The sequence below is a fragment of the Globicephala melas genome, chromosome 15, assembly GCF_963455315.2.
Source record: "Globicephala melas chromosome 15, mGloMel1.2, whole genome shotgun sequence".
Classification (NCBI taxonomy): domain Eukaryota; kingdom Metazoa; phylum Chordata; class Mammalia; order Artiodactyla; family Delphinidae; genus Globicephala; species Globicephala melas.
This window is the reverse complement of record NC_083328.1, coordinates 12,880,444-12,906,046: the sequence shown is the minus strand read 5'-3', so window position 1 is coordinate 12,906,046 and position 25,603 is coordinate 12,880,444. Positions and strand designations below refer to the sequence as shown.

Here is a 25,603-nt window from a genome sequence, read left to right as displayed (position 1 = left end):
CTAAATCTGGGTTAGCAAAATTTTATCAGTTATCTGTGAGCCCAGGATTTGAGTTTGAACAAAATTCGAGAGAAATACAATGAGACGATGGAAACATGACTTTCTAAAAGAAAACAAAAAAGGGAGAGAGAGAGAGCAAAAAACCTATGGATGAGTCAATGGACTGCACGAACTTGAAAGCAAAGATGGTGTTGATTCATGCTGTGTGTGTCTTCTGGTCCAGGCTCCATCTTGCTACCTTCTTGAGAGAGATTTATGTTTGCAGAGACTAATGCTCACGGGGACCTTGAGTGTGGAGCTGCTCGTGAGTCAGATTCACTTGCTCTGTACTGGATACAGAACTGTGATGCTGGCCTGTGGTCACGATGCACTGAAGGGCCGGGCGGGGGGGGGGGGCGCGGGGGGGACACCACCCCGGCTGTGTGACGGGCCGAGGCTACAGCTGAAGCACGAGGCTGGGCTGGGGAGGGTGGGTGGCCAGTACTTGGCCCAGAGCGGGCTCCCCCATTGGGACTCGAGAGCGGGTTCTTTGCGTACCTTTCTTTGTCATCTTTACTAACGGATGAGTCTCGTTTATCTACATCTCTATCTCTGTCATGAGCTGCAGCGGACGCGCTACGCTCCAGCTCCCCTGGCTTCAGCCAGGGCGGAGGGGTCGGGAACGACGGAGGCGTTCGGTGCAGCCGGTTCCAGGGCTCGTGAGGATTGCTAAAGTTCTGCACACTGGGGCCATCCTTGTGGCCGAACACTGAGTTGGGTGCTGAAATGGTGAAGTGGAGAACAAAAAGGTTTCAGAGAAATTATATAATCTGCTGTAATGAAGGTACTTACCAAAAAACTTTTAACAGCATTCAGAGTTAAAATGAATACATATTATTGGGAGCTGGAAAAGGAAAGGAGATTAACAGATTCATTAGAGGAACTTGTCCTACACTGGAGAGGTAAGTAAGCTCACAGCGTTTTTTCTTTTTTTTAACCAAAGGCAAAGGGGCGGGAGGGGCTGATTAAAAAGGAAAGGGACCCAACAGGTATGGGGATCACCTAATCACGCCTATCTGGCACACGCAGACGTCCCGAGCATGCAGAGGAGTGTGACCTCGGTCAATAGCTCAGTTCAGAGCAGAATTCATGGTTATCCTCTGCCCACCACGACCCTGCTAGTATGACTGCTGCCCCCGTCCACAACCTTAGCGACCAGAACTAGAGTCAGCAGAGACCAGACAGGGTCCTGATCCAGACACATATGGTCTCCACGCTATATGGAACCGTGACGGCTGCTTCAAGCTGCACTGTAAGCCTCCTGTAGCCGGAGGCCATGACGTATGGAAGGCACGAAAGAAAACGAGCTGATAGTGGCTAAAGCATGTTTAGAACAGGAGCCCTTCCTCCTTTAGACAGATTGAGCAGTGGAAAACTGCACAGTCTTCCTGGATTATACAGCCCCAAGTGTGGCCCTCTCCTGACGGTCCTGAGCCTGCACTGCCTTCCTGTTCTTCAGTGCGTTTTCTCACTCCCGCTAAAGCAAGATGAAATTTAAAAGTTGTCTTCACGTCTAATGGGAGCTGTGGCTAAAATGTGGGATAGTAGAGATGGAATATGGATGAAACTGTGAACTTCAGCAAACTCTCTGGAGTTCAACTGCCTACAGTACCCTTCCTGACCCTCAGGAACATGTATCAACTGCGGGCTAGCCTTAAAACGTTGGTTTAGACCTAACTCCACTGATGAGGCCTGCTTTTGCAATGATGTCACCTAAGTTTGTTTCCCAAGAGCGCGGTTCCCTAGAAAGGTCTTGAGCCACAGACAGATCAGAGCAGATAAATAATTTAAGGCAGATTTTAAAAAGTCAGAGGGTACTCACTAACTGAAGGATTTCCAAGTCCCCCGAAGGCATTGCCCCCAACTGCTGCCAGGCCGGTGAACGTAGACGGCCGATTAAAAGGCTCTGCAGACAAGATTGGGAAGAAAGACATGGCTGCAGGACTCCACTGAGTGAGGAAGACAAGAGCTTCCCGGGAGCTGGGAAGGCACTTATACTCAGACCTGACCTGTCCCACTTCTCCCGCCAGATTATGCAAAGGGTTTTCATCCTTTTGCATTTGGGCATGGGGTTAGCAAAATATTTATGAAAGCTATTTTCCAGAACTATGCATTTTGCCCCATTTCTCTCTTGCTGGGTGGGGAACACTGCTCAAGCCACAGTACGCTCAGATGCCTCCCTGCCCGTCTCCCCTCTTCCCAGAATGTGCCGTGTAGGCTCTCATAGACCAGAAGTAAGATGGCAGCTTAAAGTCAAGCTCTTAATGAAGTCCTGAGGGCACACGTATCCTATACCCTGTCGCTGGGGCATACCACTGCCTGCATCTGCTTGTGCACGTGCAGAAAACATCAAATAAAGGCCACAAGTAAAGCACCTTTACTAGGAAGAGAGATAATAGGGTTGTGAAATGTGAAGTGATTAAAAAGTAATGGATGCTGTCTCTTCATAACATCGTGTCCTTCTTTCCAGCTCCATGGGTGCCTTTACGTGGGCAAGAGCTCACCATCTTCTCCAAGGGGCAGGGACAGGCTGCTGTAAACGTGGATGCCCTGGGGTTCCACGACCACACCCGCTCAGCAAGTCTACACACAGCCACTGCTGCGCACAGATCTACTACTTGAAGAACACGGTATGAGAGGTGCTGAAATCCTGGAGGTGGACGGCGGGGATTCAGAGGTCTACAGGATCACCACCACCTAAAGCAGTGAGTGACTTATCTGGGACTATGGCCCACTTAGCAGGAAGTGTAGCAGGAGCGCAGTGAACAAAGGTTTTTCTGAGATACACACGTTGCCCGTCGCTGATGGGCAACTCACCAAGGTGAGCAGCAGGGTTAAGGAAGTTGCTATGATGAGGCGGTGGCCCAAAAGGGGTCCCGGTTGGGTGTGCAGCACCTGTTAAGTCAAACATAATGGAGTTAGATTTCAGAGGAAGGCAACTTCCACAATGCCACTGGCTCCCGGTCACCAAAGGACCCCAAGAGAGAGCACATTAAAGAAAGAACATAGCTGACGTCTGTCCAGGCAACACCCGGGGAAAGAGAAACGTGCTTATCAGGAGGCAGAAAATAAATCACCCCCTTTCCTCTTTCCTGGCTGGGCTGGCCACCACCAAAGAGAGGTATTATTTTTTTTTTAACATCTTTATTGGAGTATAATTGCTTTACAATGGTGTTAGTTTCTGCTGTGTAACAAAGTGAATCAGTTATACGTATACATATATCCCCACGTCTCCTCCCTCTTGCGTCTCCCTCCCACCCTCCCTCCCTATCCCCCCCCCTAGGTGGTCACAAAGCACCGAGCTGATCTCCCTGTGCTATGCGGCTGCTTCCCACTAGCTATCTATTTTACGTTTGGTAGTGTGTGTATGTCCATGCCACTCTCTCACTTTGTCCCAGCTTACCCTTCCCCTTCCCCGTGTCCTCAAGTCATTCTCTACGTCTGCGTCTTTATTCCTGTCCTGCCCCTAGGGTCTTCAGAACCATTTTTTTAGATTCCATATATATGTGTTAGCATATGGTATTTGTTTTTCTCTTTCTGACTTACTTCACTCTGTATGACAGGCTCTAGGTCCACCCACCTCACTACAAATAACTCAATTTCATTTCTTTTTATGGCTGAGTAATATTCCAGTGCATCTACGTGCCACATCTTCTTTATCCGTTCATCTGTCGATGGACACTTAGGTTGCTTCCAGGTCCTGGCTACTGTAAATAGTGCTGCAATGCTGCAGTGAGCACTGTGGTACATGACTCTTTCTTTTTGAATTATGGTTCTGTCAGGGCTGACACACAGCACTGGAAACATGGAAGAACAATGCCGGTGGGGCAGGGAGTTCTGTAACCAAGTAAGCTTGGAGAAATGCTGGGTAACAAACGTGAAGCAAGGTTCTTTCACTGAAGGAGTAGGAGCTGTGACTATGTTCTCTCAGCCTCTGAGAGAGCAACGTCTGGCCATGGGCTACTTTCTTCAGAGACATCTCTTTCACTCTGAGAAACACTGTCTAATCCGGGTGCAGGAGCGGCCGTCACGAAGCTGTGTCTCTGGGCTGCACCGCTTGGGCCTTTGCGGAATCTCTTTTCCTGAGGATGTGTTAGCTGTCACGGACCCGCATTGAAGGAGATTATAAAGCCCGACCCTACGAAACTCACTGTGAGTTACATCAGGTTGTGGGAAATGAAGTCCTCCGTATCTTCAGTGCCGGGAAAAACTAGTTTATTCACTTGCTTCTGGACACTGATAATCCTAACTAACTCGCCTCTATTGGTCGTCACCTTGCCCGCCAGGGAACTCCGGTCTACCTTAGTGCTCGTCTTTCCTTAGGTTTTCCCTTTATCCACATTTCTTCCTCTACTTTGGCCGTGAACAGTATGTATTTCCTTAGGATGCCTCAAATCCTTTTCTTGAAGGAAGAGAGAGACAGAGAGTGTGCACCTGTGAATTAGGGAAGGACACTCTTTCCAAAAACTTAGGGCATCCGCCTGGCTTGCTGATGTGCAGCTGACAGCTGAGAAGGCAGGTTCTCCGGGCTCTAGACAAGAGATTGGCCAAGGTCATCTAAAGACGTCCCCTTCGTTATTTCAGGCGCTAGTGCCCAACAGCAAGATGGAAGTGGTTGAATTTAACAAGTATGCGTAAATTATACTTACCAGTTAAAAGTTTCACCATTTGGGGAAAAATCTGATATTGCTTACACTAGAAAAGACTACTAGAAAAGACTACCTTCCAGAAAAGAAGTATAAACAGGGACTGAATGGATTTACCAATAATTAAAACTATTCCAAGAATCCCTTGCATTTTGACTGAGTTCGTAGAAACAAATACAGATTCCTTCAGGAACATAAATTAAGTGGAGGAGGGTTGTCCCTTCAACACCCTATTAATTTCTGTTTGGGGTTTTTTATTCCCCAGCCTGGAAGGGCCCTGTGGGCCTGGGGTGTGGAGGAAGCCACACAGCATAGGAGAACATCTATCTGTCAGAGCCACAGCATCTCAGCATCGGAAGGCACCTGAGGAGTTATCTGTTCAGCCCTATAGGGTGACTTCTTCTCCACCCAGAAAGTGCAAAAATGACACCACCTCCACAGGGCAAATACAGCCCAGCACATTCATTAGGTGTGAACAGCGTTGCCAGCTCAATAAAAATGTGGCTGCACACCGTGTAGTACAAGCTAATGAACGCTTCGATGAGGATCGCAGCTTCGCTCAGCGCAGGGCCCCCAGGGGTGCCTCACAGTTCAGGAATTATCGAAGCAAAAGAAGCCAGTTCATCTGCTTGGCTCAGATGGAAGCCAGGGAGAAATCTATTTCTCTCCAAAAATTGCTCTTCATGTAGCCCTGTCTGAGAGCCTAGGTGCCATGGTAACGAAGACTTCAACCATATCCCTGGATGGAACTGAGACCTTAGCAAATTCCATCTACCCTCAAGACAGCGCCCCTCGCCCTTACTCTGGCGACAAGGCCCATTAGAATGGTGATTGCTTGCAGCGCGGGTGGTCCTCGCTTCCCGAATGGACGAGCCTCAGGTCCACCAAAAACGAGTCTTGCATAAAAGCCTGGGAAGGTGGCAGGCGGACTAGAAACAGGGACCCCCTTGAACACTTATGTCCAGAAGAATAAATTCTACGGCGCACAGTGGGTAGGAAGTCATGGCGCCTGTCACCAGAATGAGCTGTACCCAGTGGAGCCCACGTGCCAGGCACTGTACGCTGAAGGTGATTTTAGAAAAGACTGAATGTTAAGGAACCTCTGATGCCGGTAGGGCTGCTCTCGTCCACCTAATGCCCGTGACAGCCACTGCCTTTGTCTGTACGGTCCCGGAGCAGGACTGGGCGGGTTACCTGATGCAGTGATGATCAGAGACCCACTCCGGCACGTGCACGAGGCACCTGGAAGTGTGTCTTCTCAGAGGTTAATGAATAGACCTGTTGGGGGGTTTACACGCTGGCCCCTAAATTTCCTGCATCGTTGCAACCAACCAGTTCACCCTCCCCGTCACAGTCCACACCGCCGGCAACTATTTAATTGTATTTCTTTATCCTCAGACCCTCACGCACGGCGTGACCGAGCATCATGGTGTGAGGCCACCAAGTGCTCTGTGGGCAGGGACAGTGAGAGCAGCCGCATCCTCACACAATTCCTGGCATTGTCTCCTGCCGACTGGCCCTTGCGAGCTCTCAGATCTTTTTCAAGAGCATTTGACATGCTTGTGAGTTAGTGGTTTAATAGAGAAGCAAATAATGAGCCGAAGCAACACGAGCCCCCGAACGGAGAGATGGTCTCTTCCCTTCTTTAGTGGAAGGGGGCGCAGCCGTGGAGAAGGGCCCAGCTCCCGAGATGCGCCGTGATACTGCCTTGCAAACTGACACACGTCATAGTCATAGATATAACTTATCGAGCTACCTGAGAACTACGTTTCCCAGCTCGCCCCTCTGAACTCACCAGCGGCAGAGAACAAAGTTGAAGGCCGTGCCAGGTCATGGGGGTGGTGGATGGCTCCAAAGAGGCTGGGCCCGGGAGGACGGCTCAGGAACTCGGGCTTCAGGCCGAAGTCCAGCTTGTGTGGGTCTGACTGCATCTGTTTCTACAGCAGCAAGGGGGGAGGAAAGGATGGCACCCCAAGAGAAACAGCAGGGAAGAAAAACAGTAATAGGAGGAGCCTGAGACCGAGGGAGTCGGGCCCTGAGCCCTCGTCAGGTTCAGGTTTACAAACGCCGTGAGAACACAGCAACCCACAAACCATTTCACCCTCCAACGCCAGAAAAGCGGGGCCCGCCGTTCATAGCAGAAATGTCAAGGGGCAAAACTCGGGTTCGGTCTCTGAGGGACAGAACCATGTCCCAGCTACTGAAACCACCACCATTCCGAAGTCGTTTATGATTTGCCGCAAAAGCTCCTTTCAGCAAGTTTTTAAATGACAGTATTTTAAAGCTCATTTCATTAGGGATTGTGCGTGAATACTCTGCTGTGTAAATTAATTGTTTAATGACTCTTTGCCATGCTCTAATAGATCACAGTACATTAGTAGCTGAAAGTTATAAAGAAATATTTGCATGCCTACAAGCTAATTTTCAAACTATCGTTGTTACATATATTTAAAGAAACACAAACGAAGTAGGGATATTAATTTTACTAATGGGGGCTTTTTTTTTTACTGTGCCTGCTACACTCCCAGTTAGCTGAGGAAGAGATAAGGCCAGACCAGTAAACCTTCCAGAACGTCTCTTGCTGTGAATTCCTTGCCATCGGCTGCCATCTGTTTATCCGCCCTTGCGCTAACCTGTCAGCTCAGCTTCCTCTGAGGCTGTAGGGACCAGCTCATCACCTTCCTCCTCGTTGCTCCTCCTGGCCTCACTCTGGAGGCTGGCAGCCTCTCCTACGGCATGGTTTACAAACTGCCCCACCTTCTCAATTCTCAACAGCCTTCTCGGCATTGGCCTCACACCGCCCCCGATGAACGCCGACCCTCGACCTGGGCCTGGGGCCGAGGCTCCGGATCTCCCTCCCCTTGCCCCCTCCTCTCAAGCTCTCCGGCCTCCCAGTCCTTCACAGCCCTTCCTCGGTTTCCGACCTCGCCTTTCCCATCTCTTAGGCTCGTCGGATGTTCTCTGTCCGTTTGGCCCCACTCCCCCTCCAACCCCCTCATGTTCTGCCACACGTAAATCCTTGTCCTGTCACACAGTAACGCCAACAAGGAGACATGTGATCTAACTTGTGCGGGAGTCAGAGACAAGAGGGGTTTGCCATCCCCTAGCACTGAACCCTACACCATCCTGCAATCCCACTCACCCATCCTTCCCAGGTAGGATGAAAACCACCGGAAACCTTCAGGCTGGCAGCAACACCCCAGGAAGCAGATCACACGTTCACCATTTTTTCCACACACACCAATCCTCACTACTGAACTCTGAGCAACTAGACACCGGGACAGAGGCATGCCCTGAGCCTGCAGCAGTAAGAACCTGCGAGCAGGGGCCTCTCCCAAGTATCTGGTGAGTGGCTAAAAGAACGAGTAAATGAACATTACAGAGAAAGGGGACCATGCAACTTCTGCTCAAATCTACAGGGAATTCTCTCATGAAAGTCCCACTATCAAGTAATAGCCAACCGCCCAAAGCAAGCTGCTAGTCCACTATGAATCTATAAAAACGTTTTGAGTGCCTCCTTTAATTTGGTTGCCGAGTTATTTAGTGCTAATACTGCACGGTACACAGCACAGTTCCATTAACCACAACTTAGGTCCGTGAAGCAAAATGGAGCTTGGGGATTACAAAGAATTTGCCGGAAAGGGAAGATGAACAGCTATCTCCTGTGCAAGAGGTCTTCCTAATTGAATTGGGATAATGAACGTTCGCTCTGAGTCACTGGGGACACGCTTGTGGAAAGGAAGATGCCGAAGTGGCACCTACGCCATCCTTCATCGCTTTTAACCAAACGAGTTACCAGGAGAACGTGATTTACCCACCGTTCCGCTAACCACATCATCCAGAACAAAAGTGAACTGAACTAACCATCAGAATCTAGTTGTAGCTCTTCAGAGCACATGCGTTTTCTCATGCAGCTAAACCAAGAGGTTTCTAATAGAGCCTCGCCTGACACTAACGTCAAGGTGAGCAAAACTCACCGACGGGATATTCTGACGAACAGCAGGTATCTGGTACCAAAGCAAGATACCTTAGTGACCTCATTCACTGAGGGTGGCTTTTTAATTTCTAACTAGGTAGGTTTTTAAAAAATTGTTTAACCATTAAAAAAAAAATTCTGGGAAGACTAGCTCTCCCTCCCTCTTTTTCTATTCTGATGATGGCCCCCGAATGCTGTCAGGACTAAAAGCTTGTTCATGAAAATATGGATTCCAGCGGAAGTGTATTGGAATTACTTGATTGGTATAGTTACTCAGACTGTAAAATCCAGACTTGTCAGTTAGTTTGGTCCCTAAGTTGACCAGTGATGTCATATCTGGTCGTCTGCAGAAGTTCTTTATCTGTTTTCTATTGCATCATAAAGCCCTGGTAATACATGCAATGTATTCATCTATATGATGAAAGTACAGACAAAAAAGAAAAATCTCCCAAGGATAGGTAAGGTAACCAGCCAGATGGCGGTTCTGACAAGCACTGACTGTAGTCTGACCTCTGGCATTGGTCATCAGGAGGACGAAGGAGAGTGGGGATAGGTCATTGTAAACCAAATACCGCTTCTAGAAGAGGAATTTTTAATAATATGAATTGCTAATGGAATCATCATATAGGCCTAAATGAGTAACATATTGGGCATAAACGATCTTTTTTTCCAAAGCCATAAAATGAAAAGAATAACAAGGTCCTACTGTATAGCACAGGGAACTATATTCAATACCCTGTAATAAAGTGTAATGGAAGAGGAAAAAAAAATTTTTTCTAAATGCTTGGGGGGGGGGAAGAATGTACCAATTCTTACAGAAAGAAAACTTTTCATGTACAGCTCTTCCTAGATACTAAGTATGTTCCATACTAATACTTGTCACTATAATTAGATTCCCCAAACCTTTATTTTAGGATTTAATCTATAGAGGCCCTTTGGATCAATAAGATGACAAAATCATTTAAAAAAAACCCCAAAACATCAGTATGTTACCAGTTTGCTTCTGTTTTGCTATTTGCTGGTGATCTCCCTAATTAACAGCAAGATTGCCAAATAGCTTTTCCAAGAGATACCTGACCCTGCCTGCCTGCCTGCCGGTGGGACTTTAGAATCTGTTTCAATGCCTCCTCAATCGGGAGATCACACGCCCGCAGGTGGGCACCCCTCCCCAAGGCTAGGAAGGCAAGACTGACCTTGACTTTCTGTTGGTGGTGGTAGATCTGCCAGGCAATGTGAACATGCATAGCGCACCACTTCCCTGGTTTCTGGAACAAGAAAGAGCAACGTGGTCAGAAGGAAGACTTTCCGAGAAAACCCCCTTCAACTTCCCCAAAGCTTTCAGCAGATTCTAGCTGCAGAGGCTTTTTCCACAAAACGAGATGCTTTGTCCCCTCCAAGTGCCTCCTCTCAGCAGCAGTCCGGTGCCCGGGCCGGAGAGAGCCCCAGTGGGCTGTACCTCCCCTGCCACGGGAGCCCGAGCCGGCAGCTACTCCTCTGAAAACCAGCCCCGAGGAGGACCTCCCTGGTTACCAAGGATAACGTGGCAAAGCCTGAGTCCCACTTTGTGCCCCCTGTCTCTCTTCTGGCGCCAGCTGGCAGGCCTGGTGGAGTGAAGCCCTACTGAACAAGCGTGGCCAGGCCGTAATGCGAACGGGCTGCTCAGAAGAACTAATTAGTGCATGTCCGTGAACCAGTTTGAAAGCAAGAGAGGGGGCAGAACCTGTGTCACCTCCCCCAACACTGGGTTGTTTTTTTTTCAACCCCCGAAGTGGAACAAAGAAATCCACCACATTTTTACTGAAGCCCAGTTCCCACAAGTGCTTCACTAAGAGTCAACTGCCCATATTCGTGCTGGGTGGCACGGTTCATTTCTAAGTGAAAAAAGAAACAGAGAAGAGAACTCACTCCTTTCTCCTCTCTAGGCCTCTACAGAGTGAGTGCCTGCCCTGCCCTCTGGGAGGGCATCAACCCCTGTCTCTCAGACTAGTTCACGTCTTTGCTTTCTAAGCTGCGGAGTAGCTGTGAGCTCTGTCTCACTACCTGGGGGGCAGGGACCATGTCGTGCCACTTCACTTGTATTCCTGCTACGTAATCCACCCGTAAGCTCCGAACATGAGCTCCATAACAACAGGATGGATGAGAAGAAACACTGCCCCATTCCTACACCGGCAAAGAACAGACACTTCCGGTTTCTCTATTAAGGAGCTGCTTCTGAAATATAGACTTAAATCCAAGTTTGGGTTCAGTTCTCTTGTAATGAAATTATGGGTCATTTGAAATCGCCTGTGATGACACCATCCTCCTTTCTCCCCCTTTGGAGAAACTGAGTTATCTGATTATATGCACCAGAAAGGGTTTAAGTAGAGAAATCTACTATCCATCCATCTTCCATCCAACCATCCATCATCCCCTCCCCTCACCGCTCACCACATACACCAAGGAAGTCAGCATTTATTCAGAGGACATTTGCTGGCCATGCTCCAGACCTCTCAAGACAAACCAATACTTCTAGTAGCTCTTTTTCTTTTTTTTTTTTTTTAAATATAAATTTACTTATTTTTGACTGCATTGGGTCTTTGTTGCTGCGTACAGGCTTTTCTCTAGTTGTGGTGAGAGGGGGCTACTCTTTGTTGTGGTGCATAGGCTTCAGTAGTTGTGGCATGTGGGCTCAGTAGTTGTGGCTCACGGTCTCTAGAGAGCAGGCTCAGTAGCTGTGGCACACGGGCTTAGTTGCTCCGCGGCATATGGGATCTTCCTGGACCAGGGCCTGAACCCATGTCGCCTGCATTGGTAGGCGGATTGTCAACCACTGCGCCACCAGGGAAGCCCCTTCTAGTAGCTCTTTTCTGCACCAGAGGAAAAGGTCGAATGGCTGTGACAAGTCAACATCACTTAGTGCAGAAAGAGGCAGCCACCAGCCAAAATAAACAGAGCCGGATATGTATTTTCTAGGTGCAAGAGAAACGGTAGAGCTCAGTGGAATCCTAATTTCAGCCTAAGTCTTTCCCTTAAGTTTTCCACAAGTCAAACCTTTTGCCAGAACTAACGAGAATCTGACTCAGTTGAATTTTATCTGTTCGCTTTATCTCCGTGGCCTGGCGTCCTCCAATGCTCAAAGCAAAACCACTTAGGCCGTTTTCAATCGCACTCTCTGAAAAACCTGACCACTGTCGTTCCAACATTTTACTCCAGTGTTTCTGTGGCTTGTTTCCTTGTAATTGTATTTTTAACCCTCCGGGAGTCAAACAGAGGTTGCAAAACAGTTCTAGAAGAAGCTTGCTTACCCTTAACATAGGTCTGAAAGGATCTGTCAACTGTGAAGAGAAAATGACAACTTGGTTACATGCCTGTCACTCAAACAATTGCTCTAATTAACAAATTTGTAGTGCTTCATTAGGAGGGGAAATTAAAATGTTAGAATTTTACTTTTAAATGAAGCCCTTTTAGAGAATAATTAACCCATTTTCACACTATCAAAAGTGCCAAGCGCCCCTCCCCCACCTCACAAGCCTTGGTACATCTACGCTGACAAGCCCCCGGACAAGTTTAATCAATAGTGATTTGCCCTCTGGCAACACAATTTGCTCCCATTACACATCTCAGGAGTTTCACTGTCTTAGAGCAGCCCTTCCAAACCTCACTGCATGGGTCTAAGGGAGAAGGGCCTTCAGACCATGGACTTGAAAGACTGGATACTAATGATAATTAAGGAGAAGTGTCCTTTCCAGACACACAGTAGAAATAGGCTATCTTTAATAATTATCCTTAATCTGATGACTGTGCATCACTTAGAGGTATAAGACGTTTTAAAGAAGTTCACTAAACACCATAGAAATACTTACACAGTTGAGTCATTTGACACATCTACCTAATCTGGTTATCAATTTCCGACTGCCGTTATCCAGGGAAAAAGACAATATTGTAAAAGGTAATCATTTTTTTTCCCCATTTACTATGAAGATGAATAACAATCAATGAGACAAGATTATATCTACTGTGTAACTTCAAATTCTTTTTGAGAGTTGGTCTGCGTTACGAATAAATAACACAACCAAATTATAATGGATATTTTATTTAGCTCCAGATAATGTAATGTGCTAATTATAATGGATATTTTATTTAGCTCCAGATAATGTAATGTAATGTGGTATGGACAAAAGGGTCCATACCACATTACAAGTAGAGTGGCCGGAAGAGCTGTGTGGTACAATGAGCTCCAGGAAGAAAAGCGCGTAGCGCCTTTCCATTCAAAACATTTTACAGCTGTTTCTTTGGCATGTGAGAGAAATTTCAGGAGATGGAGACAGAGAAGGCTGGTTGAGTGGAAACTACGCAAGCTCAGAGTGTCGGACTCCTGGGCTTAGACCATAAGCTCTCCCTCTGTCCCGTGGTAAGTCATTGCCCTGGTGTCATGCGGCCGCAAGGGAGATTCTGTTTTCTAAGAGTAACTAGCATCTCCCACAAACTAGAAGGAAGAGCTAAGGCAGCAGCGGTTCGGCTGGGCTGAGGAAGGTGTGAGGCCTGGGCTGGCTGTCCTGGGGAGATGCCATCTTCTGTGTTACCTGAGACCCAGCCTGACCTTGCACTTACCCTCGGGTCCTTCTGGAGAAGAGTATGTGGGACCGTCCCAGGTCGGGCAGCAACATCGATCGGGTTGGACGTCTACAAATTAATTAGACCACAGCTTAGGAAGCATATAACACGGGACACGAAAGCAAGGTCTTCCTTTCGTTCTAAATGACAGAGTTCAAACGTCCCTTTTTTGTTTGGTTCTTTCTGGAATACAGGAGTTAACGGATCCATTTTCCTCCGTGACCACATATGCTCTTCGTGAGGACCCCGCTCCCTGTTTCCCCAGGGGACCCTGACCAGAGCCTGTCCTCTCCAGCAATGGCATCTCCAGGCAGAGAGAGGTGAGACGTACGTACAAGCCTGCCCCTGAAATCCATCTTCTACTGAGTTCCTGACAGCCCTGTCATTGTGGGTTTTTTGCTTTATCACCAAACCTTCCAAGAAATGCTTAAGTGAACATTATAATCTGCTCTATCAGGTGCTTCCCATCAGAATAACTGAACGTGTTTTACAGACATTAAGCTAACTCTCAATTTTAACTGGCAGACGGTAACAAGGAATTACACTCAGTAATTACTCATTAGCAGTGGTGGGAATGGGACAAGAGAACCTAATTTGGGGACCACACAGACCTACTGTTAAGTGATTTCTAAAGTAATTCTGCGCCATCCTTCCCATTCCCAACACCATTCTTAAATATCATTAATGATAACAACCTTATCTGTAGGCTTTTGTCCTTTGAATTAACAACAACAACGAAAAGCCCACTGGAGGCACAAGGCACTACTTTCTAGTGGGTAGAGGATTTAGAATATTTTTCACTAGGTATTTGATTTAAGAAACCACAACTTCTATGAATCCCTTCACACCAGGAAGTTGACTCGTGTGGAAAAAAGAGCCTGCTGAGTCTAGGCACCAAGCTCGCCTACAAGGAGAAGGGGGCAGGGGGGGAAAGAAAGAATGGAAGAAAGAAAAGCAATCAGCTGCTGTACAGCTAACAATTAAGCTGGAGTTGTTAACAGCCTGATTTGCATACATATGAAGAACTCCGCTAATGAACTGCAATCTACATATTCAATCAGTAAGATAGCCTGGAAAGGCCTATTTCAACACCAGGAGAGACACTTCCTTGCCCAGATGTAGTTTTCTGTGTGACTGGATAATCGTGAGTGAGGGAAATAGACTAATTTATTAAGTGACCTACCAGTCTGGTTGGGGATGCACCAGAGATTCCTGCAACCTAGAGGGGACAGACCAGGGTCTGAGAGGGTAGTAGAGAGCTGATGGCAGAAGGAGTTTAAAAACCACCATCATTTTATCCCCAGATAGGAGGTGTTGAGACCGGCCATCCTCAAGGCCTGAGGAGGTCTAACTGGGCACAGGAGCTGCGATTCCATGCAGGTCCCTGTGATTTCTAAGGTGCGGCCATCCCACCCCCAATGCTTAATTTTTTCCTCTTCTCTAATTTTAGGGCAGCATGCCTTTGTTAGTATATCATGTGCTCATCCTGGGAGACTCTGGCCCAAAATTTGTGTTTTAGCTTTGAAATGAGACGGGAATAAAAGAAAACCAAAATCACACAGCGCGATTTCCTACTTTACAATCTGAGAATGGTTGCTAACATGAGAAATACATTTCGCTTTTTTGGCATGAGAATCAAGTATCGGCCGTGGTAGATGTAAAGTCACAAAAAGGTAGAGTGTTCTGAGAGTTAACGCCTTAATTTTGGCCCTCGGAGATAACTCTAGCCCAAGTGGAGGAGCGTATCTCTGGCTAGGTAGAAAAGAATTCAGTTATCATAAAGGGTGAAAGGCTACTTCATCTCACACGAGGATGGTAGTCTTGACCTTGGGAAGTGTGACCCTGACAGCGGGGTGGGAGGCTTATCCGACATTCCATACAATTCCTGACCAGAAGCTTATGTCCACAATCTTGGTAGGGTGGGGGTTGGGGGGGAAATATATATATATATATATATATATATATATATATATATGTGTATATATATATGTTTTTTTCCCTGTATATTTTACAGAGCACAAGAAATCCTAGTTCAACTGAGACGACATGGGTAGCACAGGTTAAAAATTAAATTCTGGCTGAGTTTTAAACCTAAATGGACTAGGAGAAAATATTCACACTCTAATACTGATGGTCAATTTGGATGGAAAAATGAGTCCCTGGCAGGTAAGAGGACGGGAAGCTACCTGCCTAGCCCCAGCCCCAGGCTCCACTTACAAGTACGCAGGTGTGTTTTCGATGTAGTTTCTTACCTTCGGCTGAAATGCTCCTTGCAGTGAACCAAAAGGGCCAGTGGGCGGAATCATAGGGGGGATGCCCGATACAGCAGGAGGGTAAGAATGGAAGAGCTGTGGCCAAAGATGGAGAAGGGGGGAAGACAAGATTTTAGTAGGAGGCAAATGATATGTTCCAATTCCCTTCCCACAGAAAGACACCAACGTTAGCAAGCCAAGTAGTCTCAGTTTGATGCTATTAGTCAAGAAGCCACAATGAAATGATCACACCAGATGTGCCATGAATACTGAACGTGAAAAGTTAAAAGTAGTTCAGAATCAATCAGCCGACAAATGATGTCCCAGATGAGGACATCATTAGAAAGGGAGCTTTTCTAATTATTAATTGTTAAATCGGATAGAAGTCCTAAAGGGTTGGAGATTTCAATGCATATCAAAAACAGGAGGGGGTGCTGAGCCAAACAAGATGCCCAGAAAATGACAAGTTAATTAGAAAAAGAAAAAGGAAAAAAAAAAAGGAAGAAAAAAGAAGCAAGTCTTTATGGATTCCAGGATTTTAAACCATTAAAACTCAATTAGTACTTTTAGACTTTTAATAGTTTTGAGGAAATGAGAAAATATTCACAATCCTTGCTTCATTAGGTTGTTCTGGTAAGTGGCAGTTCCAGAGGACAACTTAATTGTCCAAAATGATGACAAATATTTGTGGAAGGGGAAAATAAAATGACTCAGAGTATACTTTCCACAGAGCCACCCATTTTTCTATAAGATGGATAAGCTCACTGAAGGCTATTCAAGCCAGTCCCTTGACATGTCAGTCTGACCACTTAGTGGAGAGGGAGAAGAATGATTCTGAATTAACAATGCGAATTTTCTTGAATTGACAGTTTACAGAGGACACAATGGAGGAGAGAAATATACAGCAGTACTGAAGACAATGCAGACACATCTTTTCCTCCTCTTAAAAATTTACAGTTTCTGAGATTTTATCACTCTGGTTCCATTTACTTTGAAAAAACCACCATATAGATGTTTTAGTAATGTCCCACCCTTATGGTTGCACAATATGTCAAAAATACAATAATAATTCAAGCTTTTCCTAATAATGCATTTATGTGAGCTATTTCTAGGTAACGGCTGAAATCCACATTTCACAATCCTGTTTTCAGAGCACATACTTTTTCCGTTGGTCTTTATTTCATTTTGCTCCCATTCAATGATGCAGCAAAGTTTTTCAGACTAATTGATATTGAACTAAATCCACTTAAACAGTGACTGCAAACCAAGCGCCCTCATTTAAACTAATTTTAAGTCTAAAATTGTGTTTTAGATACTTGAGTGCATTGTATCTTAATTCCCCTTATAACATCCCAATCCCCAAAGCAGGGGAGACTAAGTACTTTATATATTATCCACTATAACTAATAATATGAAATAACTCTCCCCCAGTACACTGTATGAAGCAGAGTAATTAAATACATCACACTAAAATGCACTCAAATTCCTATTACTCTGCCTCCAGGTGGGTATTTTTTCCTTTAATGTTTTCAATTAAAAAATTGGGTGTTCTCACCATTTTCATTTTGCTCTAGTCCATTACTGAGCCTCTTCGAATATAGCTGACTACTCCATCTCCTGACTAAAAATCTGAATTACCTAAGTAATAAAACATGAACCTTCCAAAAATTCAGGCTTGCAGACTTATTCTTCATCTTAAATCTAGGATTCTCTGTGGAATATGTATATGAAAAGACACTGCATGAGGTCCTAGGAAGTAAACTGAGCTGCCAGCAGAGCAGCTAAACTTTCTCTGAGAATGATTTTGTTAGCTGGTCCTTAACTGAACTTGGCAAGTATAGACAAAGGGCAGAAATCTGGTGATTATTAAGGGTGGTACCATTCATGAAACCCATGCAAAGAGAAAACCCACAGCTCTACTGCATTGTGCATGTCCATCTGAAAAATGCTTTCGTGTCACAGTCCTGAGCAGAACAGTGCTGAAGAACTTGGGCGGCCCAGGTGCTCAGGTACACCTTCCTCATCCCTTTCTGAAGAGGCTCTCCTCAGGCCATTTCTGAATGTCTCTCCGTAAGTAATTCTCAATTGATTTCTAATATTGTCTAGTCCTGACTTCTCAGCTCACTTCTCAGCTTAGGACTAACACAGGGTGTTAGTTCAAGGCATGAATGAGGTCACAGGCTTGGCTGATCTATTAAGTAGCATTTCTGTTTGAACAGTAAGGTAACACTATCCAAAACTCAAAGCAAGAAGAGTTTAATACGGTGAATCAACATGGCTACAAGCAGTTATTAAACTTCCTTCTTTCTGGTTTCATTTAAAAAATATAAATAAACCACTGAGCAAAGAAAACTTGCAAAATTTCAGGTAAAAATGATGCAGTATACACTCCATAATCAAAATATCATGGTAAGATATTCAAGGTTTTTGTTATAAAAGAAGCCCACGTCTTGTAATTAACTGAACATATAACTTAGGTTGTTGCCAATTGAAGTTCCAGAACATACTCTTAAAATTGCATGAAACAATTAAAAAAAAAAGTTTTGTTTTTTTTTTAAATAAAGAAGAGTTTAAAGAGAAAAAAAATCATGCATTTCAGTTTTGAGATCTTCTTTTGTTTAAATAATATTTTTAGTCGCAGTTTTAACGAGCTCAGGAGAACAATACCAGCTGTGTGTAAGAGGGATCAACAGTCGGTCTAGAAGAAATGAAAATTTGCTGTTTGAAGTCATGAGTCAAAAAGATATGGTACTTTCCTTGGAGGAAATAATCGAAGATGAATTCCAGGAATTCTGTGTTAAGGACATTTCGACCGAAGACTGCAATCTGTGATTTCAGACTCTCCTGAAACTCTAAGGGTTTAACTGCGGGCGCCCCACTTTGCAGGACAGAGGCCTGGCTGCCAGTGAAGTCCACCTTCGCTTTAAAGTGTTAGGAGTGCTTATGACCTTTTGATTCAGAAGATGATACTGCATCTTTACCAAAAGCAAACGTCACAAAAAGCAAGCATCCAAAGTGACGAGGAGCAATGGGAATTCTCGCAAAGATGATTAAGGAAGGCTGCTAGTCATTTACTGATCTGTGGTGAGAGCACAAAAATGGAAAAGCAGTTACATTAAATGGGTAGCATGGTAACAAGACTCACACTGTGCCGGTAGAATGGGTCAACTTTTGTTGGGTATTTGTCAAACTGTAAAGGGATCAAAGCAAAAGCTAGTTACTTAAAGAATCTACATTTCTGTTCACTGCTTCAGTGGAGGTAGCCCGAAGCAAGCTTCTCTGCCGTTAGGCTGTCATCAGCCTCTGTAACCTCACTGTATATGAAACCGTTCTGAGCTCGGGTCACTCTGACGAGAAATCAACAGGAACGCAAAATCAAAGTGAAAACCCATTCAGTGCATTTAGGTTGTGGCCACACAAGAGCGGCTTGCTTTCTAGGCTATATTTGGAGACTGGCGCGCACCAAACACCTGAACTGGAGAGAAGAGGCAATTGTTCAGATAAATCAGAGAGAAGTGAGCGTTGCATCTGATTTATCCAGAGAATTCCCTCCGTTTTCATCTTCACTTTGGCAGAACTGTACATTCAGCTGTTTTCTGAAATGTATTACCCCCAAATACAAGGCAATTTGGGCTAGGTCTTAGAACCTTTCTTTTGAGCAGAAAAGAGAAAATACCATTATTTCTTCTAAGTAATGTCATCATCCTGGGCTGTAACTCCCCTCAGTTAGATTTAACTCATTTTGTGAAACAGCTCACTCAGACTGGTATAAGCTCCTTCCCTAAATAACTGTTGAGAAGTACGGTTCATCCAGAAAACAGATACAGGATTTATCACAGGAAAAAATTTTTGGTCCCAAGGCCTTACCTCTAATATTCTCCTAAATAAAGTTTATAAAATAAACTTTGAAATATATATTTAAAAAAATTAAGTTGAACAAAATGGGGGGAGAGGGAGGGAGGAGAGGATGCAAAGTTTGGTGAATCACGGAATTCAAATCTATCCTCACAATGCCTATATTAATTGCCTTAAAATCAAGTATTTCCTGAAATATTAAAAATTAAATAAGTAAAACACTCTAATAGTCACTGTTATGGACAGGCATCTATCTCAGAATAGTTAGTATCCTACTATTCCGTACAGCTCCTAAGTTAAAAAACAACCCTAACTGGTCCTCCCGGCATGCGCTAGTCCCCAGGCAAGGCCCAGATCCTGTCACTGCCAGTGGTCCCTCTTACCACAAGGCTGAGTTCGGACCCTGCAGGGCTCATCGCTCCCTGACCACTCGCTGGCAGAGCACAATAGCAGACTGGGGGCGCTGTCTTATGAAATACGGGAAATACAACACCTCCATCAAAGCCGGTTTAAAAAACCTTCCGAAAGAGCGGGTATTGGGGGAGGGGTACCCAGGGCCATCCAAGTCTCCTGATGGCGCTCTCCCTCCTCGGCCCTTCCGGACTTCCCGGGATTCCGTGAGCATTTATTTGCTAGCGCCGAACACTGACATTTTTATATCTGGTGGCAACTCCCCAAGATGCTCAAGAAAACAAAAGCGCCCTTAAGAAGTTAACTACCGACACTGGATGTGACCGTTTTGAGGGCATCTAGAATAAATTCCACCCACAGTGCTAGGAATCACCGTCTAGCAAAGAGTTCCTACTTTAGGCCCTGGGTCAGTGCTGCCTGCAGCAGGGCACATCCCCTTCTCTCCAGCAGAGCTGAGCAAGGTCAAGGGAGTCCCCCAAACAGCTGTTGCTCCCCAGCCAATCTCCTGTGCCCAGACGGCCTGGTCCAACCCCACCGTGCTGCATAAAAAGAGTCGTGCTCTACTTATCCTCACATTTCTGCCTGGGGTACGCACCATGGGCGGTGCTGGCGTCGGCATGATGGCGGCGGGCGGCAGGGCGTGGGGGAAGGGCGTGAACGTGTGCTGGTGCGTGTGCTGGTGCGTGTGCTGGTGCTGGTGCTGGTGCTGGTGGAACTCGGTCCGCAGGTAGGGTGGGGGGCCCAGGGAGGCCCCGCGGTCAGCGCTCTGGGAGGCCAAGAAACGTGTGTTCAGTTCCTGTCGCAAGATGTCTTGCTCTGGAAGAGAAGAACACGGACAGCGTGACACCTTTCCTTGGGACGGTAATTTCTTTCAGAACAGGACATCCAAGTAGCTCACTACGGAGGGCTATGGGCCCGGGGCGCAGCCGGGCCCTCAGTGGAAAGGGACAGCCGACCAGGCAATGGGTGGTAAGGCCCAGTCACACACTCTGTTCTGTCTCAGCTTTCAGGGACAGGCGGCCCATCAGTGGGGTGCACGGACAGAGTCCAGGCCGAACGGCCAGAGGTCAAGTTTCAGCTGTTTTACTGCCGGCTGAGTGACCCTGGGTGTGGGAAATCAGCCATCTGTGTCGCGGTTTCCTCGTCTATCATACGGGAACAATAACATTGCCTGTGCTATGGATTCGTTTCAAGGGTTAAAGAAATGAACCTACTGAAGTGCTTAAGAGCAGTGACTGGCTGACTAATAAAAGTGAGCTGTCGACACAGCAACATGCCATGACAGACCCCTCATGCCCTCTTCCAACATAAACCTCTGCTTCACGGCTCTCTGTATCGGTGGTAGAACATGGCCACGACGAACCCAGAGTTGTGCCACTTGGCCTGATTAATACAGGTGAGGAGAAAAGGACCCAATATCCAACACTAGGTGTGTCCTTAAAAAGCTGGGACATATGCTCACAAAAAGTACATCTTCTTTCCCACCCACGGTAGAAGGCCTTAGTCAGCTAACAAGGATGTGACTTAAGATCCTGGCCTGAAACAGACACGGGATGTGTAGAGCTTTTCTGTCAAGCTAATGGGAGCCCAGGTGACAGGGCCCAGACAACCTGTGCTTTACTGCTCAGAGGATGACCCTGGTCAGAAAAGTCTCTCTGGCAGTGTCCGATTCCAGGCCACTGTCATGCCAGGTTGGGATGGGTGTTGGTACGTATTTTTGCTGAATCTCAGCCTACAGAGGGCTGGAGGAAGATTACAAGAAGACATACAGTGAAGCAGAAAATCGTGAGTGGATAACACCTAGCCGTCAGGGACAACACAGACAGCAGGCGAGGCCCTCTGGAGGGGACAGTGGGAGCACGAAGAAGCCAGGCCAGCTCGTCCATCCTACCTGAGTAAGTGCCCCCGGCCGGGTGTCCGGGCACCTGCAGACTCCCTGATGTCAGAGGTGGTGGAGGAGGCAAGGCAGTGGGAGGGGCAAACATATTGGGGTGATGTGAGTGTGCGGGGGGCTGGAGGGTGGGCGTGAAGCTGTGCAGGGGGCTGTGGTTGGGCAGTGACAGGGGGAATGGGGAGGCCGAGGGGTGGTGGGAGGCGTGGGGGGGGCCGGGCTGAGTCTTCGCTGGGGTGCTGCTCCTGCTACTGCTGTTGGAATACCAAAAAAAAAAAGGAAAGAAATGAAAAACAAAAGAGGTAAGCCATTCATTTTCTTAAAAAAACCCCTAGGTCCCTGCCCAAAGCCATTCAACACCTTTTCTCTTGCTCCTTCCTCTTCCCAGACCCTCCCCTGTGCGCGCAGAGCCTGTGCTGAGATCGCAGCTCCTCTAAACTGCCCCCACGACTGCGGACACAGCAGAATAGGAGCTGCTGCCCCAAGCCGCTGCCACGTCCAGACAGCTGCCCCCTCCCATCCTGCACCAGCCACACTTGCGACAGGGCAACGTCAGTGGAAAGCAGTAAGCGCGGTGAGCTGCTCCCTCTTCTGTGAAGAAGCACAGGGAAGGGGGAGCCAGGGGGTCAGGTGCCCCGTCACCCCCGTGGTCTGGAGGCCACAGACGTGGCCTCAGGGCAGAAGATGGGCCTGGCCCCTGCCAAGGCAGCTTCCTTCCCCTGTTGCAGATAGGAGAGAGCAAGGCTCTTGACCGCCACGGTCACCCGTCACAGTCACAAGGAAAACACTACCAAAGTCACCAAGCGCGGGGGCTTAGAATGACAACCCCCGGGACCAGCCGGGGTGGGCAACACTGAGGCCTGCGCCCTGGGTCCCTGTTCCCCTTTTCTTTGCGGGTTTCCTTGTGCTGCTTTGTAAACTTTCCTTTGTACTCTGGCAAAGACAAGACGGAAGAGTGCCTGGATCTCCAGGGAGGAACACCTCTCTCTCCCTAAACCTGGCGTGTTTCTTCTCTACCTCTGTGACCCACCCGGAGGAAGGAAATCACAGTGGAAATTCCTCAAACCAGATTGCTCCTTGGTCCCCATCTTCCCGCCCCTGGAGTTGCAGGGAGATGTGATGGGGGGGGGGTTGTGGTGGCAAAGAGCTTTCCTTTTAAGATTCTCAACATTGCACCATCTCCCTGGCTTTCCGTTCCCTGCCTCTGACCGGGGAACCGGCGGGGCTCCCGGCCACAGAGCCCTCAACTCAACTCTCCCTTCCTTGAACCTTCTTCCCCTTCCTGCCTTCACTCTCTCAGGAGCCTCCGTAGATATTTAGCTCTTGACAACGTCCTCACCACCCATGCTCCACCCAACGCATCCCGTCCTGCTCCCAAGACACCCTGTCCCACCGGCCCCTCAGGCCCCGTCCCTGTCTTGCGTCCCCGCCTCGCTGAGAACACTGCGATCAAGCTTCCAACAGGACACCGCAGTCCCCGCGGGCCCCGCTCCCACCGCCAGCTGCCCGTCCATCAGAAGATGACCAAAGCCGGGCCGGCGGCTCACCTGAGGCTGTTGAGGCTCAGGCTGCTGCTGTTGTAGGCGGACAGCGGCTGGGGGAGGCTCTGGGCGGAGGGGTGGGCCGGCGCGGGCGGGAGGGCCTGGGGCGGCAGCGGCCCTGGGGACTGCGGCCGGGGCGGCCGGGGCGCCGGCGGCGGCGGAGGCGGCGCGGGCTGCGGCGGGGCCTCCGGGGGCGCGGGCGGAGGCTGGGCGCCGGGGCGCGGGGGGGGCGGCGGCGGGGGCTCGGCGCGCGGCCCCGAGGCGGGGTCCGGAGAAGGCGCTCGGGGCGGGGGCTCCGCCTGGGGCTGGGGCGGCGGGACCTGAGGGCGGGGGTCCTTCAGCACCACGGGCTCAAAGATGGGCTCTTTGCCGCAGTCCTGGCTCTTCTCCTGGCTCCTCTCTAGACCCGAAATCTTGGGGACAATGGGCCCCGCATCGCGGCCGTCGTGTTGGGGTAGCGCGCCGACACCGAGCTCCGGATCTGTGCGGGGCGAGCAGAGAGAAAAGCACAGGCAGGTGCGTGAGTGGAAGCCAATGCCGGGCCCGGCTCATCTGTGCCCACTGGGCCGTCCTCGGTGCTGTCCTGTCTTTACCGCTGGGAGCGGCCGTGTCCCTGGGGGAGAAAGGCCCACCAGGCAGAGAAGGCTGCCTTCCAGGAAGCGGCTGAAGCCACCAGACTCTGAAAACGAATGTTTCCCTTAACCTTGACAAAGCCTTTTGTGCGGCAAAATTCAGAAACAAGAGCCCACAAGTTGATTCTCCTTTTAAAACAAACATACTTCTTGACTACACAGAGGAGAAGTGTTTGCAGTAGCACACGAAGCAAAAGTTATTCAGCCCCACAGATGTCTCTTATCGGCCTGGCCTCCTTCCCCCTTTCCATTCTGACTGATGGAGCCCGCGTGACATTTGGAGAAATGATTTTCTGTTTAGCAAGGGCTAAACTTCCGGTCAAACGTCAGGCCCCTACTGCTGAGGCTTTCTCCTCTTACGGATGATCCCAGGGTTTGAGATTGAAGGTGCAAACGTGAATTTAGACCAATTTACTGTCAACTACACATGCTTGAGTTCTTAAAGAATTCCCTCTGGACCACTGGAGGAGTCCTTAGCCAAGTGAGGACAAGGGGTGGGATGCTGGACTTGGGACCAAGCCTGGATGTGAAATGTAAGTCAAATTCTACAGTCACTAATGAAATGTAGACAACAGATGCTCCTATATGAATTTAAAAGATACGCTTCCCTCCAAAGGTCAAAAGATCCATGCCACATCTAGTATAGGGGTTACCTGATAACCCCGTAAGTCAAACTCCATACAATCCTCTAACAGAATAATGAAAGACAAATATGGCATTAAACACAAAGAGGTGGACCGACTCATGAGTAAGGACTTTTGTATACGTCGCAGGGAAAAAATTACCTTTCCTGCATTTTTGCGCTTAAAAAAAAATCCATCCTTTTGTTATTACACAGCTTAGAAACTGGAAGAGAATAGATCACAATATTCTCTGAAATGAGGGTGGTGTTTCAGGGTATTACTAAATGAACTACTTTGGGCATGAACTTTCTCTTCTAATCTCACTGTTATCAAGTATGAAGAATACATGGTATTCTCACTGGTCCTATTAATTTCTGTCGATGTCCTCTTGCGTCTACACACGTCATTGTTTCTTCCCTGGAATTTGCATCAAAGCAATCCATTATTTTCGTGTTCTTTTGGTAAAACAGATCAAACCTGTAATATGCACAAAAGCAGAAACAAATGGTGGGCTTATAAGCAAACCACGTTTTTAGCTAATATGAACTCGGCTATCCTTAAGTCCCACAGACAGTGTGGAACAATTACACACACAGGATGCCGAGAAAGCCCCCTCTTCACATGGCTCAGGTACGAAAGGATAGAGCATCTGATGCATCTGGTGAAAAGCAGCTCTAGACTTCTGACATCCTACTCACACACATTTCTCTCCAGTGCTGTCTTCAGAACCTTGCTAGGAAGATCTTTGCTTATGATAAGCTGACACTTTATGAATTTCCAAAACCTGAGGGCTGAGAGAGAACAAGATTCCTGATGTGGACACAGACCCCCTTCAGCCACAAGAACTCCTCCTGCAACACAAAGGAAGACCCTTTATCTGCAGACACCCAGCTCTAGGGATCCTGGCTCTGCTCCTTTTTCATTTTTTTCTACCATTTTCACAAGATTTTCCACAGCAAGCAATTATACGAGCTCACTGAAAACCACAGGCTTCACACAATGCAGGCTGGTTGGTTAGGTCTGGGGCAGAAAGCACTAACACCCCGGAAATTCTAACAGCACAAAAAAAGAAGGCACAGTACAGGCTTGGGCTCGCTTCCCAAGGCTCCATAAAGGCAGAGTTGGCGCTTATGTTTCCTCTGCT

The 25,603-nt window shown here is 47.6% G+C and overlaps 1 protein-coding gene across 2 annotated transcripts in view; it reads right to left on the bottom strand.

Annotated features, from left to right (window-relative positions):
- Window positions 1-25,603, bottom strand: part of AUTS2 (activator of transcription and developmental regulator AUTS2) — a 1,124,169-nt gene that overhangs the window by 3,585 nt on the left and 1,094,981 nt on the right. Inside the window, exons 7-18 of one of the 2 annotated variants that reach the window (XM_030871940.2) lie at window positions 23,211-23,685; window positions 21,664-21,917; window positions 20,347-20,588; window positions 18,652-18,696; window positions 15,507-15,602; window positions 13,252-13,323; window positions 11,946-11,975; window positions 9,855-9,926; window positions 6,481-6,622; window positions 2,857-2,934; window positions 1,862-1,945; window positions 538-760 (exon numbers count right to left, since the gene is read on the bottom strand). In XM_030871940.2, the coding sequence (XP_030727800.1) occupies window positions 538-760; window positions 1,862-1,945; window positions 2,857-2,934; window positions 6,481-6,622; window positions 9,855-9,926; window positions 11,946-11,975; window positions 13,252-13,323; window positions 15,507-15,602; window positions 18,652-18,696; window positions 20,347-20,588; window positions 21,664-21,917; window positions 23,211-23,685 (1,813 nt within the window). The remainder of the gene's footprint in view (window positions 1-537; window positions 761-1,861; window positions 1,946-2,856; window positions 2,935-6,480; window positions 6,623-9,854; window positions 9,927-11,945; window positions 11,976-13,251; window positions 13,324-15,506; window positions 15,603-18,651; window positions 18,697-20,346; window positions 20,589-21,663; window positions 21,918-23,210; window positions 23,686-25,603) is intronic. The other variant, XM_030871941.2, reaches the window with a different exon arrangement.